At 40.0% G+C, this 15,097-nt stretch overlaps 1 protein-coding gene across 1 annotated transcript; it reads left to right on the forward strand.

Moving 5' to 3' along the window:
- The first annotated feature begins 9,908 nt into the window (after positions 1-9,908).
- LOC137502923 (cuticle protein 21-like) lies at positions 9,909-12,380 on the forward strand. Its single transcript, XM_068230127.1, has 2 exons — positions 9,909-9,920; positions 11,841-12,380. Exons 1-2 carry the CDS (start codon positions 9,909-9,911, stop codon positions 12,378-12,380), a joined length of 552 nt encoding a protein of 183 aa, XP_068086228.1.
- Positions 12,381-15,097: the final 2,717 nt, after the last annotated feature.

Below are 15,097 nucleotides of genomic sequence, written 5' to 3' on the forward strand. Positions count from 1 at the left end.
TTAAAACATTATAAGACGCTGGTTCAACGAGAGGTGACATAAGGAAAGGAAACTCTTTTTTAAAGTCACGCAGAAAAAAGAATCGACAAAAATCATAAAAAAGTAGAGAGAATAATAGCTAGAACATCCATAAATAAAAATAAAAAAGCAAAAGATGGACAATGGTGGATAGTGCCAAGTGAAGTGGTGTACAGAGAATTGGAATCCATTAGAGATACTCTACGGAGGAAGAGGATCTCTTCTTTTGGACTCATTATGAGGACACCAGAAACCGGATTACCAAGAAAAATTATAGAGAAACTCTGGAGTCAGAAGCAACAAGTAAAATGGACTACGGAAATTAGAGAGGGTATGGGTCCACCTCTGTGGTGTAGTGGCCTGGGTTCGATTCAAAGCTCTGCCACGAAATTTGAAAAGTGGTACGAGGGCTGGAACGGGGTCCACTCAGTTTCGGAAGGTCAACTGAGTAGGGGTGGGTTCGATACCCACTTCAGCCATCCTGGAAGTGGTTTTCCGTGGTTTCCCACTTCTTCTCCTGGAAAATACCGGGATGGTAACAAACTTAAGGCCACGGCCGCTTCCTTCCCTCTTCCTTGTCTATCTCATCCAAACTTTTCATCCCCCGCAAGGCCCCTGTTCAGCATAGCAGGTGAGGCCGCCTGGTCGTGGTACTGGTCATCCTACCCAGTTGTATCCCACGACCCAGAGTCTGAAGCTCCAGGACACTGCTCTTGAGGTGATAGAGGTGGGATCCCTCACTGGGTCCGAGTGAAAAACAGACCCTGGATGGTAAACTGATAAAGAAGTAGAAGATGAAGAAGAAAGGATATTGAAGAGCTAGAATAATCTACGGACAATTTGCAAAAAGAATTGTAAATAAACTGAAAGACATAAAAAGTAAGATTTAAACCAAAAATAGACAAACAACATACAGTGAAAAAGGTATTTACATTTGAGGAACGACAGAAAATATCAGAACGAAAGAGAAGCTACTGGGCAATACGGAAAGAAAACTTATCGAAGAAGATGACCAGAAAATTATTTATTGAAGTGGTCCAAAGAGATCGTAATGAAAGATATAGGAAGAATAACATACATACATACATACATACATTATCATTATAGACCGTTATGCCTTTCAGCGTTCAGTCTGCAAGCCTCTGAGAATTTACTAAACGTCGCCACAATTCTCGATTTGCAACTAGTGTTGTGGCCTCATTTAGTTCTATACCTCTTATCTTTAAATTGTTAGAAAGCGAGTCTAACCATCGTCGTCTTGGTCTCCCTCTACTTCTCTTACCCTCCATAGCGGAGTCCATTATTCTCCTAGGTAACCTATCCTCCTCCATTCGCCTCACATGACCCCACCACCGAAGCCGGTTTATGCGTACAGCTTCATCCATCGAGTTCATTCCTAAATTAGCCTTTATCTCCTCATTCCGAGTACCCTCCTGCCATTGTTCCCACATGTTTGTACCAGCAATCATTCTTGATTCTTTCATGTCTGTTACTTCTAACTTATGAATAAGATATCCTGAGTCCACCCAGCTTTCACTCCCGTAAAGCAAAATTGGTCTGAAGACAGACCGATGTAAAGATAGTTTCGTCTGGGGGCTGACTTCCTTCTTACAGAATACTGTTGATCGCAACTGTGAGCTCACTGCATTAGCTTTACTACATCTTGATTCAATCTCACTTACTACATTACCATCCTGGGAGAACACACAACATAAATACTTGAAATTATCGACCTGTTCTAGCTTTGTATCACCAATCTGACATTCAATTCTGTTGAATTTCTTACCTACTGACATCAATTTAGTCTTCGAGAGGCTAATTTTCATACCATACTCATTGCACCTATTTTCAAGTTCCAAGATATTAGACTGCAGGCTTTCGGCACAATCTGCCATTAAGACCAAGTCGACAGCATAGGTCAAACTGCTTACTACATTTCCACTTAACTGAATCCCTCCCTGCCATTTTATACCTTTCAGCAGATGATCCATGTAAACTAAGAACAGCAGAGGTGAAAGATTACAGCCTTGTCTAACTCCTGTAAGTACCCTGAGCCAAGAACTCATTCTACCATCAATTCTCACTGAAGCCCAATTGTCAACATAAATGCCTTCGATTAATTTTTAATAATCTACCTTTAATTCCATAGTCCCCCAATATAGCAACATCTTTTCCCTCGGTACCCTGTCATATGCTTTCTCTAGATCTACAAAACATAAACACAACTGCTTATTCCTCTCGTAGCATTTTGCAATTACCTGGCGCATACTGAAAATCTGATCCTGACAGCCTCTCTGTGGTCTGAAACCACACTGGTTTTCATCCAACATCCTCTCAACGACTGATCGCACCCTCCCTTCCAAGATGCCAGTGAATACTTTGCCTGGTATACTAATCAATGAGATACCTCTATAGTTGTTGCAATCCTTCCTGTTCCCTTGCTTATAGATAGGTGCAATTACTGATTTTGTCCAATCTGAAGGTACCTTACCAACACTCCACGCTAATTTGACTACTCTATGAAGCCATTTCATCCCTGCCTTCCCACTATACTTCAACATTTCAGGTCTAATTTCATCTATTCCTGCTGCCTTATGACAATGGAGTTTACTTACTATCCTTTCCACTTCCTCAAGCATAATTTCACCAACATCATATTCATCCTCCCCATGAGCTTGGGTGTTTGCAACACCACCATGATAATTTCCTTTTACATTGAGAAGATGTTCAAAATATTCCTTCCACCTCTCCAGTGATTCCCTGGGATCTATTATGAGTTGACCTGAATTACTCAAAACACTGTTCATTTCCTTTTTCCCTCCCTTCCTAAGATTCTTTATTACTGTCCAGAACGGTTTCCCTGCTGCTTGACCTAGCCTTTCCAGGTTATGACCAAAATCTTCCCATGACTTCTTTTTGGATTCAAGAACTATTTGTTTCGCTCTGTTTCTTTCATCTACGAACATATCCCTGTCTGCTTCGGCCCTTGTTTGGAGCCATTTCTGATAACCCTTCTTTTTACGTTTACAGGCTGCTCTCACTTCATCATTCCACCAAGATGTACGCCTTTTCCCATCCTTACACACAGTTGTTGCTAGGCATTCCCTTGCTGTTTCTACTACAGCATCCCTGTATGCCACCCATTCACTTTCTATATCCTGAACCTGCTTACTGTCTACTGTTCAAAACTTCTCACTGATCATATCCGTGTACTTCTGTCTAATTTCCTCGTCCTGGAGATTTTCTACCCTTATTCGTTTGCGGACAGATTTCACTTTCTCTACCCTAGGCCTAGAGATACTTAGTTCACTACAGATCAGATATTGGTCTGTATCATCGAAAAATCCGCGAAAACCTCGTACATTCCTAACAGATTTCCTGAATTCAAAGTCTGTTAAGATATAGTCTATTATGGATCTGGTACCCCTAGCCTCCCATGTGTAGCGGTGAATAGCCTTATGCTTGAAGAATGTATTTGTAACAGCTAAACCCATACTAGCACAGAAGTCCAACAAACGCTTCCCATTCCCATTAGGTTCCGTATCTTCCCCACATTTATCAATCACCCTTTCGTATCCTTCAGTTCTATTACCAACTCTCGCATTGAAATCGCCCATTAGCAATATTCTATCCTTGCTGTTGACCCTGACCACGATGTCGCTCAATGCTTCATAAAACTTGTCAACTTCATCCTCATCTGCACCCTCACATGGTGAATACACGGACACAATTCTTGTCCTAATTCCTCCAACTGACAAATCTACCCACATCATTCGCTCATTTGTGTGCCTAACAGAAACTATGTTGCCTGCAATGGTATTCCTGATAAAGAGCCCTACCCCAGACTCTGCCCTTCCCTTTCTAACACCCGTCAAGTATACTTTATAATCTCCTATCTCTTCCTCATTATCCCCCCTTACCCGAATATCACTTACTCCTAACACATCCAGATGCATCCTCTTTGCTGACTCAGCCAGTTCTATCTTCCATAAGCCCCATTAATATTGATAGCTCCCCATCGAATTCCATTTGGTTCGCCAAGTTGTTTCCAAGGAGTCCCTCGCCTGTCAAATGGGAGTGGGACTCCATTACTCCCATAGGTCCGAGGAAGAATAATATTTATATAAATATAGAAATAAGTATAGAATCATGGATATGTTTCTGTGCTTACAAGACGATAGAGAGAGTACGAATTCTTTGGCTGTTCTCCTTTTAGTAGCCTCTTATGAGTGGTGACAGATAATGCATCATTTCACTCCAACCACAGGAGAGATGAGGAGTTCTTATAAATCAAAATAAATATGTAGCATCATGATCTACATTCAACAATATGGCAACTGATCCAGTAGCCTACACAACATTCCCATGACATGTCACAAGATAGCCGCACGTCCAACAAAATGGTCGCTGATTTAGCGCACTATTTCATGGCCATAAACATTCGCAAGATACATACGAGTATTAATAGAGGCACCTGTTATTCACAAAGCGCGAAATCGCGACATTTTTGCGAAACTTTACAAATTCGGTTCAAAACACGAAACCTTAAAATAATCGCGAAATAATCCACGAAATTATGTGGAATCACTATTTGATCCATGAAGCAAATTCCCATCGTACGAGAACTTTCAACTAGTGTTTAGAGATCTAGTTGGTAGTTCGTGTAGAGGGAATGAGGATATTGACGTGACTGCGGTTCATCTTGCCTTGAAGTCAGAACATGGGCATTTTGTGGAAGCTACAGTGAAGGCTTTATGGATCCCAGTCTAGCATCAGCGTATGCGGTTGGTATTGTGATTTAATGTGTACGTATATGAAGTACTGTGTTTTAAAATGAACACGAACACCTAGTCCCAGGGTTGTAGAAAAGGGTACACGCGGGTGTTCTCCGTATAACCTCTGCTTAACTCCACTCATTAGAGTATACCTTCTACGTTGAATTCTTTCCTTTTTAACTTCGCCTTTCTGTCAGTGAGTTTTACCTCTTCATCGACGCTCATAATCGTCATTATCGAAGATTCAGCTTGACGAGTAACATTATCAGGCATCACTAAGATCATCGCTGTTCGTTACCTACGTGTCCAGCCTTATGTTCATACATTCAAATGCCTTACCAGTAAACTGATTAAGGCCTGAGAAATATACGTAGACCTGACTGCAAAACTAGGATACTGCAACATACACCGAATCTGTTCCAGAGGAATGTGTGACGCAGATCAAAAGAGGTACCTTGGATAGTTTTTTTTAAATAAATAGCTGGAAGTAGGTCCAGTAGAAAACTACTATGAGAGCAAATTAAGATTTTCAATCTAGCGCATTAAAATATGCTTTCCTTCTTTATCATAATACAATGCCTTACATATGCCAGTTTTAAGCCAAATTCAGGGAATTTCGTTGTATGTAGCTGGAACCCACTCATTTTAACAGCCAGTGTGGTATGGCATCGTATATTTGTTATCCTCTGACTTAGCGTATAGCCTGTGAGAATTTTGGGACTACAGCGCTTCCGAGTCCCAGAGCCAGCGTAAGTAATCATACGCAGCTGACAGCATCGGCTCCACCGGGATTTGAAACCGGGGATGCTACACTGACCATTCAACCGAAGAGTCGGACATTTAATTTCTGGAAGAGGTTTCACGTGGCATTAATCCGGATATGTTTTAGGTGAGGGCAGGATGGGAAAGGAAAGAGCTAGGACACGGAGGGAAGTAGTCATAGCCTTAAATAAGGGACGGTCCCAGCATTTAATTGTTCTGAAAATGGAAGAACCATGTAAAGCTACCTTCAGTGCTTTGATATACCTGCTTTGTTTTTTACCCCTGACCCTTCAATTGCAGATATCAACATAATACTGAATTCATTATATGTTAAACTACTTATACAATAAATAAATAAATAAATAAATAAATAAATAAATAAATAAATAAATAAATAAATAAATAAATAAATAAATAAATAAATAAATAAATAAATAAATAAATAAATAAATACTTCTTTGCTAAGGGAAACGCGAGCAGCAGCTGAGCAATAAATCTCAGTGTTGTTTATATTGACACATACCGTACAATTGTAAAAGTCAGTTTCGTTGTGTAGGGGAATAGCATATAGGCCCTACTCAAATTTTCAAAAACTTATGAAGAACTTGCGTTTAGCTTAATCAATCTCTGTGAAAGCGGGTTTGTTCACTTTTGTACGTAACAGGAAATAAATTAAATGGAAGAAAACAAACCACTTTTCCCTTTCTGAAAATCGAATAACCATAAATGTCTCCCGGCCAAGGCCATCCATCAACGGCTGCTAATTTCAGATCGCAGATCGCAGATGGCTGTCTGAGATCGCAACCAGCCATAAGACATGGCCTGTACGGTTGCTATTATCCGCACATTTTATGTTGGTGCATTTACACCCTAGTGCTGAATCGGTCGACCTCGGCGATCTTCAAGATTCGTACTGGCAACCTTTGAAACAGAAACTATGAATCGCTTAAGCATCGTTGTGCGACATCTGGCGTATACTTTACGTACTAGTACTGTTGTTGTTTACACAACAAAGCCAAAGTATAGAATTCATGCTAGGAACAAGATTCGCATCGAGAAATGTTTTATAATGTTATATAATGTGTATGTGACATAGTTGTTGGCTTAAGATGATAACGGTTTAGAAACTTCGTATCGATCGATCATATTCTCGATTCAATTCAGATTTCATTTTCCTTCGGTTGGTAGCACTATCGATACCGGGACACCTCCCTCCTTACTCCTCACCCCCGTACACATATGCACCAACATAAAGTGTGCGGACTATAGGTAACACTGTCTGACCATCCATCCATACCTTATATCACTGCCTGCACGGTTGCTATGGTTACAGTTCCGTCACACATTTTGTCGCGTTACGTTACACACATATTCGGACGACCCTCAGCATTAAGACATATTTATATCAGAATGGCACATGATAGAACGAAGCTTTGTGATTTATTAGTCAGTGCAAGCCTTCCTATTAACAATACAAGTTAGAGCATGTGCATAACAAACTCTTATAATTACCAATATGTTCCTGAAGTGCTTCATAACTATCACACAAATAGATATGCTATTTGCTTTACGTCGCACTGACACAGATAGGTCTTATGGCAACGATGGGATAGGAGAGGTCTAGGAAGTGGAAGGAAGCGGCCGCGTCCTTAATTCAGGTACAGCCCCAGCATTTGCCTGGTGTGAAAATGGGAAACCACGGAAAACCATCTTCAGGGCTGCCGACAGTGGGGCTCGAACCCACTATCTCCCGATTACTGGATACTGGCCGCACTTAAGCGACTGCAGCTATCGAGCTCGGTCACACAAATATGTTACAAGTTGTAGTCATGTTTTGAATTGATTGTATAATGTACAAATTATTAATACGTAAATATAATGTTAATTCTTCAAAGGGAATCAGTAACAGAAATTGAATGAATGTTTCCTCATTTCGCTCATGCACCTAACTTCTCCTCCTTCCTCTTATTATTTTCCTTCTCCTGCTAATGTCGTCCCCTACCTGAGGTTTGCGGCCTGCACATGAAATATTTCGTTTTGGAAATGGACGCACGGAAAAGGGATGAAGTTGCTCCTCTCAATCATGATCATACCACGTTTCCAGTAACGTTACGTACTTTTGATTAGACAAACTGTGATCGAAATATTCTATTTTCTTCTTTGCATATACCCTATCTGTTATATATTTTTCAGATGAGTCTTTATTCATTACAGAATTATATCAACAGAGCAAATTTTACTATATATTAAATCATTTATTCATTAGAACCCTGATGGGTCTTGGTCTACCAAGCGACCGCCGCTCAGCCCCAAGTCCTGCAGATTACGAGGTGATGCATGGTCAGACCGATGAAACCTCTCGGCCTTTGTTCGTAGTCTTTTAGACGGAGTTGCCACTTCATTGTCGGGCAGTACCTTAATTGTAATTACCAAGGCTAAGAGAACCTCGATCCACCTGTCAGGTACAAGGAAACATCCCTGACCTGACCGCGAGCCGACAGCGGAGTAGAGGTGTGCATGTACAAAAACTGTATTATTAAAAAATACGACGATTGTCTGTATAAATAGATTTAAAACGACAAAAATACGATGCATGTTTTGCAATGTATTCTTTACTTCGAATTCTTCATTGAAACTTTACTTAAAACTCAAAATTATCAGACTTTAATTTTCTGTTCCAAGAATTCTATTTTCATTTTACTTTCAAGGGCAATTGCTATTTTAAAATATGTGAATTGTAATTTACAAATCAAGTAGTCTTCGTTTCAAATCAAATCGATATTTAACAAAAAATGCTTAATGACAACATGTTCATTAAAGTAATCTCTGCCTAATTCATCGAATTCCACGATGAACTTTAAGAATGAATACGCTTATTTTGATTTTCCAAATAAGAATACAACAATATTAACTATCAGAAAACAAATTTCATTCACAAAACATTAATATTGTATTTTCCTGACTCTGAATTTAACTGGTCAACAAAGGATAATGTATAGTTTACTATACAATAAATTTCACTTTGAATCTTCACTAGAAAAAACTAGACTACTTTAATAACAAAAATACATAACGTTAATTACTTTTGGGGATACATAGTGTTCATTTAATTTTCCAGTTAATTAAGATAATAATAATATTAATAATAATAATTTTATCTGATACTAAAATGTGCTTGCCGTAAGGCAGAGAATAACACACAAGTGATTTACATGTATTTGTAAAAAAAAAAATGATACATTCTTAGTGCCTTTCCATGTTCTGTGACGTCCGTACAGATGGTTTCTGACGACTGCAACTAAAAATTTTATAACAGTTATTACAATCTGATCCTGAAGTTCTTTCTGCGATTTGTGTTTCCCTCTACTTCACGAATCATTTGGGAATTGTTCCTTTGACTCCAACTAATAGGTCCTTTACGGTGATTCTGTCGACGTTTTATGATCTTTGAAAGAAGGAATTTTTTTTGCCAGTTGTTTTATGTCGCACCGACACAGATAGGTCTTATGGCGACGATGGTATAGTAAAGGGCTAGGAATGGGAAGGAAGCGGCCGTGGCCTTAATTAAGGTACAGCCCCAGCATTTGCCTGGTGTGAAAATGGGAAACCACGGAAAACCATTTTCAGGGCTGCCGACAGTTGGGTTCGAACCTACTATCTCCCGAATACTGGATACTGGCCGCACTTAAGCGACTGCAGCTATCGAGCTCGGTAAGAAAGGAATTACTGGCTCATATATTAAGTTTCTTTTCTCTGTAGACCTCCTCGAGTTTATATTTCGAAAAGCCTTATTCTTCATTTAAATAATTTCGTAAAAAACCTGATTTATTTTTACTGACGTATCTTAAGATTAGAAATGATACATAGTTTTCAAACCCTGTGAAGCATTTCGATGGTCATTTAATTGGTGTTACTCGGAATAATAATGGTGAACATCTGTATTAAGCAGCTGATTTAAAACTCATGTTTTAGTCATGTTGCAGGTAGTTTTCATCTTCTGTGACGATATGCTGGCAAAATAAATTAATTGCAAAAACTGGTCGTTTTAAAGGAAATTGCTAAGTATTTCTCAAGTTGTAAATACTGCAAGAGACAGCCTTGAGGCACTGAGTGAGGTGCTCAGACCAGTTTTACGAATGGGCTGGGCCTTGGCCAATGCAGCAAGCAAGAGTCACCCAAGAGGGGAGGATTGGGACAGAGAGAGGGAGGAGTGGGGTGAAAGGATTGGTCCCTTTTGTATTAGATAATTACATCATAACCAATACGCCACATTTGACACAATTCGAGTATAAATACCTTAACGCGGTGGACAAAGGGTACCACTTGTTGTTCTAGCACTGCGCAGCAGACACCATGGCATTCAAGGTAAGTACAACGTACAACATATTAACATAGCATTCGATATCTCGATATTGATTAACACATTAATAAAATAATGGGTATAACTTCGGAATTTTTGAGACTTCTAATATTACATCGGAATAACAAGCTCGTTAAGTTCTGAGATAATGGGATTTTCAGCTATTGAGTAGGCTACACAAAGTAAATCTTTTATGTCAAAATCGTGAATTTCAAACATTTCAGCGAAGAATATGCAGAAGTTTCAATACAAAACTGTCAAAAGTGATAGGCCTATAGATTATTATTATTCTCCATCATCGATATGGCGTACGGAAAAAAGTTTGTTTTTTCTTATGTATATAAATGATAGGAGTAAAAAACGGCAATAACACAAAGGTATTTTTTGCACATGATTTTATATTGTATAGAATAGTAAACAAGTTACAGGTTAGTGAGAGACTATAAAAAGACTTCGACACTGTTGTGACCGAGCTCGATAGCTGCAGTCGCTTAAGTGCGGCCAGTATCCAGTATTCGGGAGATAGTAGGTTCGAACCCCACTGTCGGCAGCACTGAAAATGGTTTTCCGTGGTTTCCCATTTTCAGACCAGGCAAATGCTGGGGCTGTACCTTAATTAAGGCCACGGCCGCTTCCTTCCCACTCCTAGCCCTTTCCTGTTCCATCGTCGCCATAAGACCTATCTGTGTCGGTGCGACGTAAAGCAACTAGCAAAACAAAAAACAAAACAAAAAAAAAACAAAAAAACACTGTTGTGAGATGGACAGCAGATAATGGTATGATGGTACAAGGGATGAAACGTAAGGTTGTGAGTTTCACTAATAGAAGAAGTCCTCTCAGTTTTAATTAGGGTGGATGTAAAGGAGAGGGCATTTAATTCTCTGGTAAGACCCCAACTAAAGTACAGTTCCAGTGTATGGGACCCATATCAGGATTACTTGAAACGAGAACTGGAAAAGGTCCGAAGGAAAGCAGCACTGATTGCTCTGTTTTCTTACAAGTCGCTTTACGTCGCCCCGACACAGATAGGTCTTATGGTGACGATGGGACAGGAAAGAACCAGGAGTGAGAAGGAAGTGGCCGTGGTCTTAATTAAGGTACAGCTCTAGGATTTGCATGGTGTGAAAATGGGAAAACACGGGAAACCATCTTCAGTGTTACCGACAGTGGGGTTCGAACCCACTATTGCCCCGATTGCAAGCTCACAGCCACGCGACACTAACCACACTTGGTCACTTGCCTGGTCTTTAAAAATTTTCCAGAATTTTTCATATGTAGCTAATTTCGAGGATGAACCAAAATAGCCATATTTAATTAAAAACCGAAGAGTTACAGGCGAAAGGACTCTAAAATATTTATATTTTCAAAAATTAAAATATTAATTCCTTCCTGAATCCATGCAAATGTTGCTAATTTCTCAGAGGTAAATGAAAATCACTGCTTTTTAAGAAATATGAAATAAATGCCCAATTTTGCATTATTTTATGTATATCGTGTTTCTTTAAAAATACGGGAGCAAATATTTTGAAATACTGTTATTATTAAGGCCCGGATTTTTTATGCAGTAACAGGTTAGATTGCAAACTATTTTGGTTAGTAGGAACTGTCGGCCACCCGTTCTTCCATAATGTAGCAAGAGTAACATAAATTATAGGGGTTCTGATGGGCTGTACCCCTAATGTTTATGCAAACCCTGTAGCATAATCGTTGCGAAAGACTATACTTGTTACTCGCTTCAGAAAGTTTGCATTCTAATCTATTAGTGCAGAAAAATCCGGGCTGCTAGTTATTAATAACCAAGAGCATCGAAAACTTTAACTGAATGCCTCATTCGTTATGACTTAAGACCTCAAGCTTGCTTGCTTTCTTACCTCCACAAATAATTTCTATAAACTAATGATTTACTCTTTGTTTTATTCTCGCAGGTTGTCATCCTCGCCGCCCTTGTGGCCGTCGCTAACGCCGGATACCTCGGCGCACCCGCCGTCTACGCCCCCGGCGCACCTCTGGCCGCTCGTGCCTACGCCGCCCCTGCCTACGCTGCCCACGCTCCTCTGTCCTATGCTGCCCGCCCCGTAGCCTACGCTGCTGCCCCCGCCTACGCTAAGGTTGCCGCCCCCGTCGCCGTCGACACCGACTACGACCCCAACCCAAGCTACAACTACGCCTACGACATCCAGGATGCTCTGACCGGAGACTCCAAGGGACAGCAGGAGAGCCGTCAAGGAGATGTTGTCCAGGGTAGCTACAGCCTGGTCGAGCCCGACGGCACCCGTCGTACCGTTGAGTACACCGCTGATCCCGTCAACGGATTCAACGCCGTCGTCCACCGTGAGCCCGCTGTTGTTGCTAAGGCCGTAGTTGCTGCTCCCGCCGTCGCCAAGGTAGCTGCTCCCCTTGCCTACGCTCACCCCGCTGCCTACGCCGCCCCCGCCTACGGATACGGCAAGGCCCTCATCGGTTAAGTTCCTAATCTATAATTTATTCCTTCAATCCTTAACGCACATCCCACCTCACGTTTGACATGCAACCTTCCATTCTATTTTGTAAATTAAACGTGCAATAAACATCTACTTAAAAAAACTCTCGTACAAAATTATTTGAAACATTCTTCTTCCATATAAATATCCCATCTCCCGAATTTAAATGTATCAAGTACTTTTAGAAAAAGCAATTAAAATGATAAGATTTGACGATGAAACAAATTGACACTGAAATTATTGCTGATCTGCTGTCCAGGTTTCCCTTGCATTATCTGATCCTGTAATAATTAGGTGAGGAGTTCCTCAAGGGTCTATTATTGAACCTTAATTTTTATATACATACATGCATATATATATATAAATGATATCAGCAAAGAACTGGAATCAGAGATAAGGCATTTTGCGGACGATGCTATGCTGTATAGAGTAATAAATAAGTTACAGGACTGTGAGCAATTGAAAAAAGTCCTTGATAATGTTGTGAGATAGACAGCAGGCATTGGCATATTGATAAAAGGGGTTAAAAGTCAGGTTGTGAGTTTCACTTCAGTAAATGTCGTCTCAGTTTTAATTACTGCGTTGATAGGGTGAAAGATCCTTAAAGTGATCACTGTAAGTACCTAGGTATTCATATAAAGAATGAATGATCTTCACTGGGGGTAATCACATCTAGATGGGATTGCAAACAAAGGGTACAGATCTCTGCACATGATTATGAGTGTACTTAGGGGCTGTAGTAAGGATGTAAAGGGGAGGGCATGTAAGTCTCTGGTAAGATCCCAGCTAGAGTATGGTTCCAGTGTATGGGGTTCTCACCAGAATTACTTAATTTGAGAACTGGATAAAATCCAAGGAAAAGCAGCTCGATTTGTTCTGGGTGATTTCCGGCAATAGAGTAGCGTTACGAAAATGCAACAAAGTTTGGGCTGGGAAGACCTGGGAGAAAGGAGACGAGCTGCTCGACTAAGTGGTATGTTCCGAGCTGTCAGTGGAGAGAATGGCATGGACGAATAGTCCGACTCGTTGGCTGAATGGTCAGCATGCTGGCCTTAGGTTCAGAGGGTCCCGGGTTCGATTCCCGGCCGGGTCGGGGATTCTAATAGCTTCTGTTAATTCTTCTGGCTCGGGGACTGGGTGTATGTGTGCGTCCCAACACTCTCCTCATCATATTCAGACAGCATACCGCACTAAAAACCACCACAGAAACACGCAATAGTGATAACATGCCTCTATATATAGGGTTGGCGTGAGGAAGGGCATCCGGCCGTAAAACAGGGCCAAATGCCCATGTGAGACGCACAGGTGTGGGAAAAGCGGTAGGAAAAGAATTAAAGAAAGAAGATATTAGTAGACGAATAAGTATGAGTGGTATTTTTAAAAGTAGGAAAGATCACAATATGAAGATAAAATTTGAATTCAGGAGAACAAATTGGGGAAAATATTCGTTTATAGGAAGAGGAGTTAGGGATGGAATAATTTACCAAGGTAGATGATCATAGTTAAAAATAAAAGTTTAAATAATGATTATTGAAAGAAAGGTGAAACTGAACTTCAGCAATGCAATCCAATAAATAACAAATAATACAAATGTTCATACGGTTAATTGCATGTTTATTGAACCTTGAACGAACATACCCCATTGCTATCTTTAGAAGTATGTCTTATTTAAAGTGAAATTTTACCTTCTTTAATTTTCCAACAAAACTTCATTCATTCACTGATGAGCACCTGATAGATTTTTTAAAAGGCATTGCAAAACAGATTCATAATCCTATTAGTGTTTTAAAGTTCCCTTTAATACTGTTTGGAGGCTAAGTCATATCTAATAAACGTACTACATAATAATATTAAGGAAATGAATCATTGTACGCCATGGAAAATTTCCGTTTAGCCAAAACACAAGAATTTTCTAAATCCAACAAAAACGGGCGAGGTATCACCAAAGGACTTTAAATAGGATGGCTTTTAAACTGTTCTTAAATTTGTTGAGAGTCTGGAAAAAGAAAGAACTCCTTGCATTTGGATGTGTGAAAAATTATATTCGTCGGAAACAATACTACACTGTATTCATATGCGATCTATACCTCGCAAGCTTACACACGCACTGTGCACACATATACGACTAGGGAGAATAAGAAAAAAGAAGCGTAGATGATCTCAAGACCTCTTCCCCGTAAGCACGTGTGAGATGGTTCACGTAGCCGATGCGTTGTTGTTCTTACCCAGACCACCATCATCATCAACATTCATTTGCATTTATAACCATCACCGATGTGGCATATTCTACATCAAACGTTTACCTCATATTTTCTTAAATTATTTCGAAGAAGTTAGAATTTTATCGAATTTCTCCCTTGGTAAATTATTCCAGTTGCTAATTCCTATAACCAATATATACCTCAATTTATCCTCAGTCAGCACAGGCACTTGTCGTCCATTAAAGTTAGCTGTATATTAAAAGTCCACAGTTTTAGCCTTTCAGGCAAGTAACTCAATGTTGACAGGAATATGAGCTACGAATTTTAGATAAATAAAATATAATAAATTATGAGAATATATTCTTTATTTATTCCTAAAAATTATAATTCTTTCCTCAATCGTCGTTATCCGATCGATTAGACACGGCCGACTTGATGCGTCGCTCTAGCTAGGGTGCGCAGCGAGGGATCCAGTCGGCCGTGGATTAGGTTAGCAATTTG

The sequence above is a fragment of the Anabrus simplex genome, chromosome 13 (genome assembly GCF_040414725.1).
Source record: "Anabrus simplex isolate iqAnaSimp1 chromosome 13, ASM4041472v1, whole genome shotgun sequence".
Lineage (NCBI taxonomy): Eukaryota > Metazoa > Arthropoda > Insecta > Orthoptera > Tettigoniidae > Anabrus > Anabrus simplex.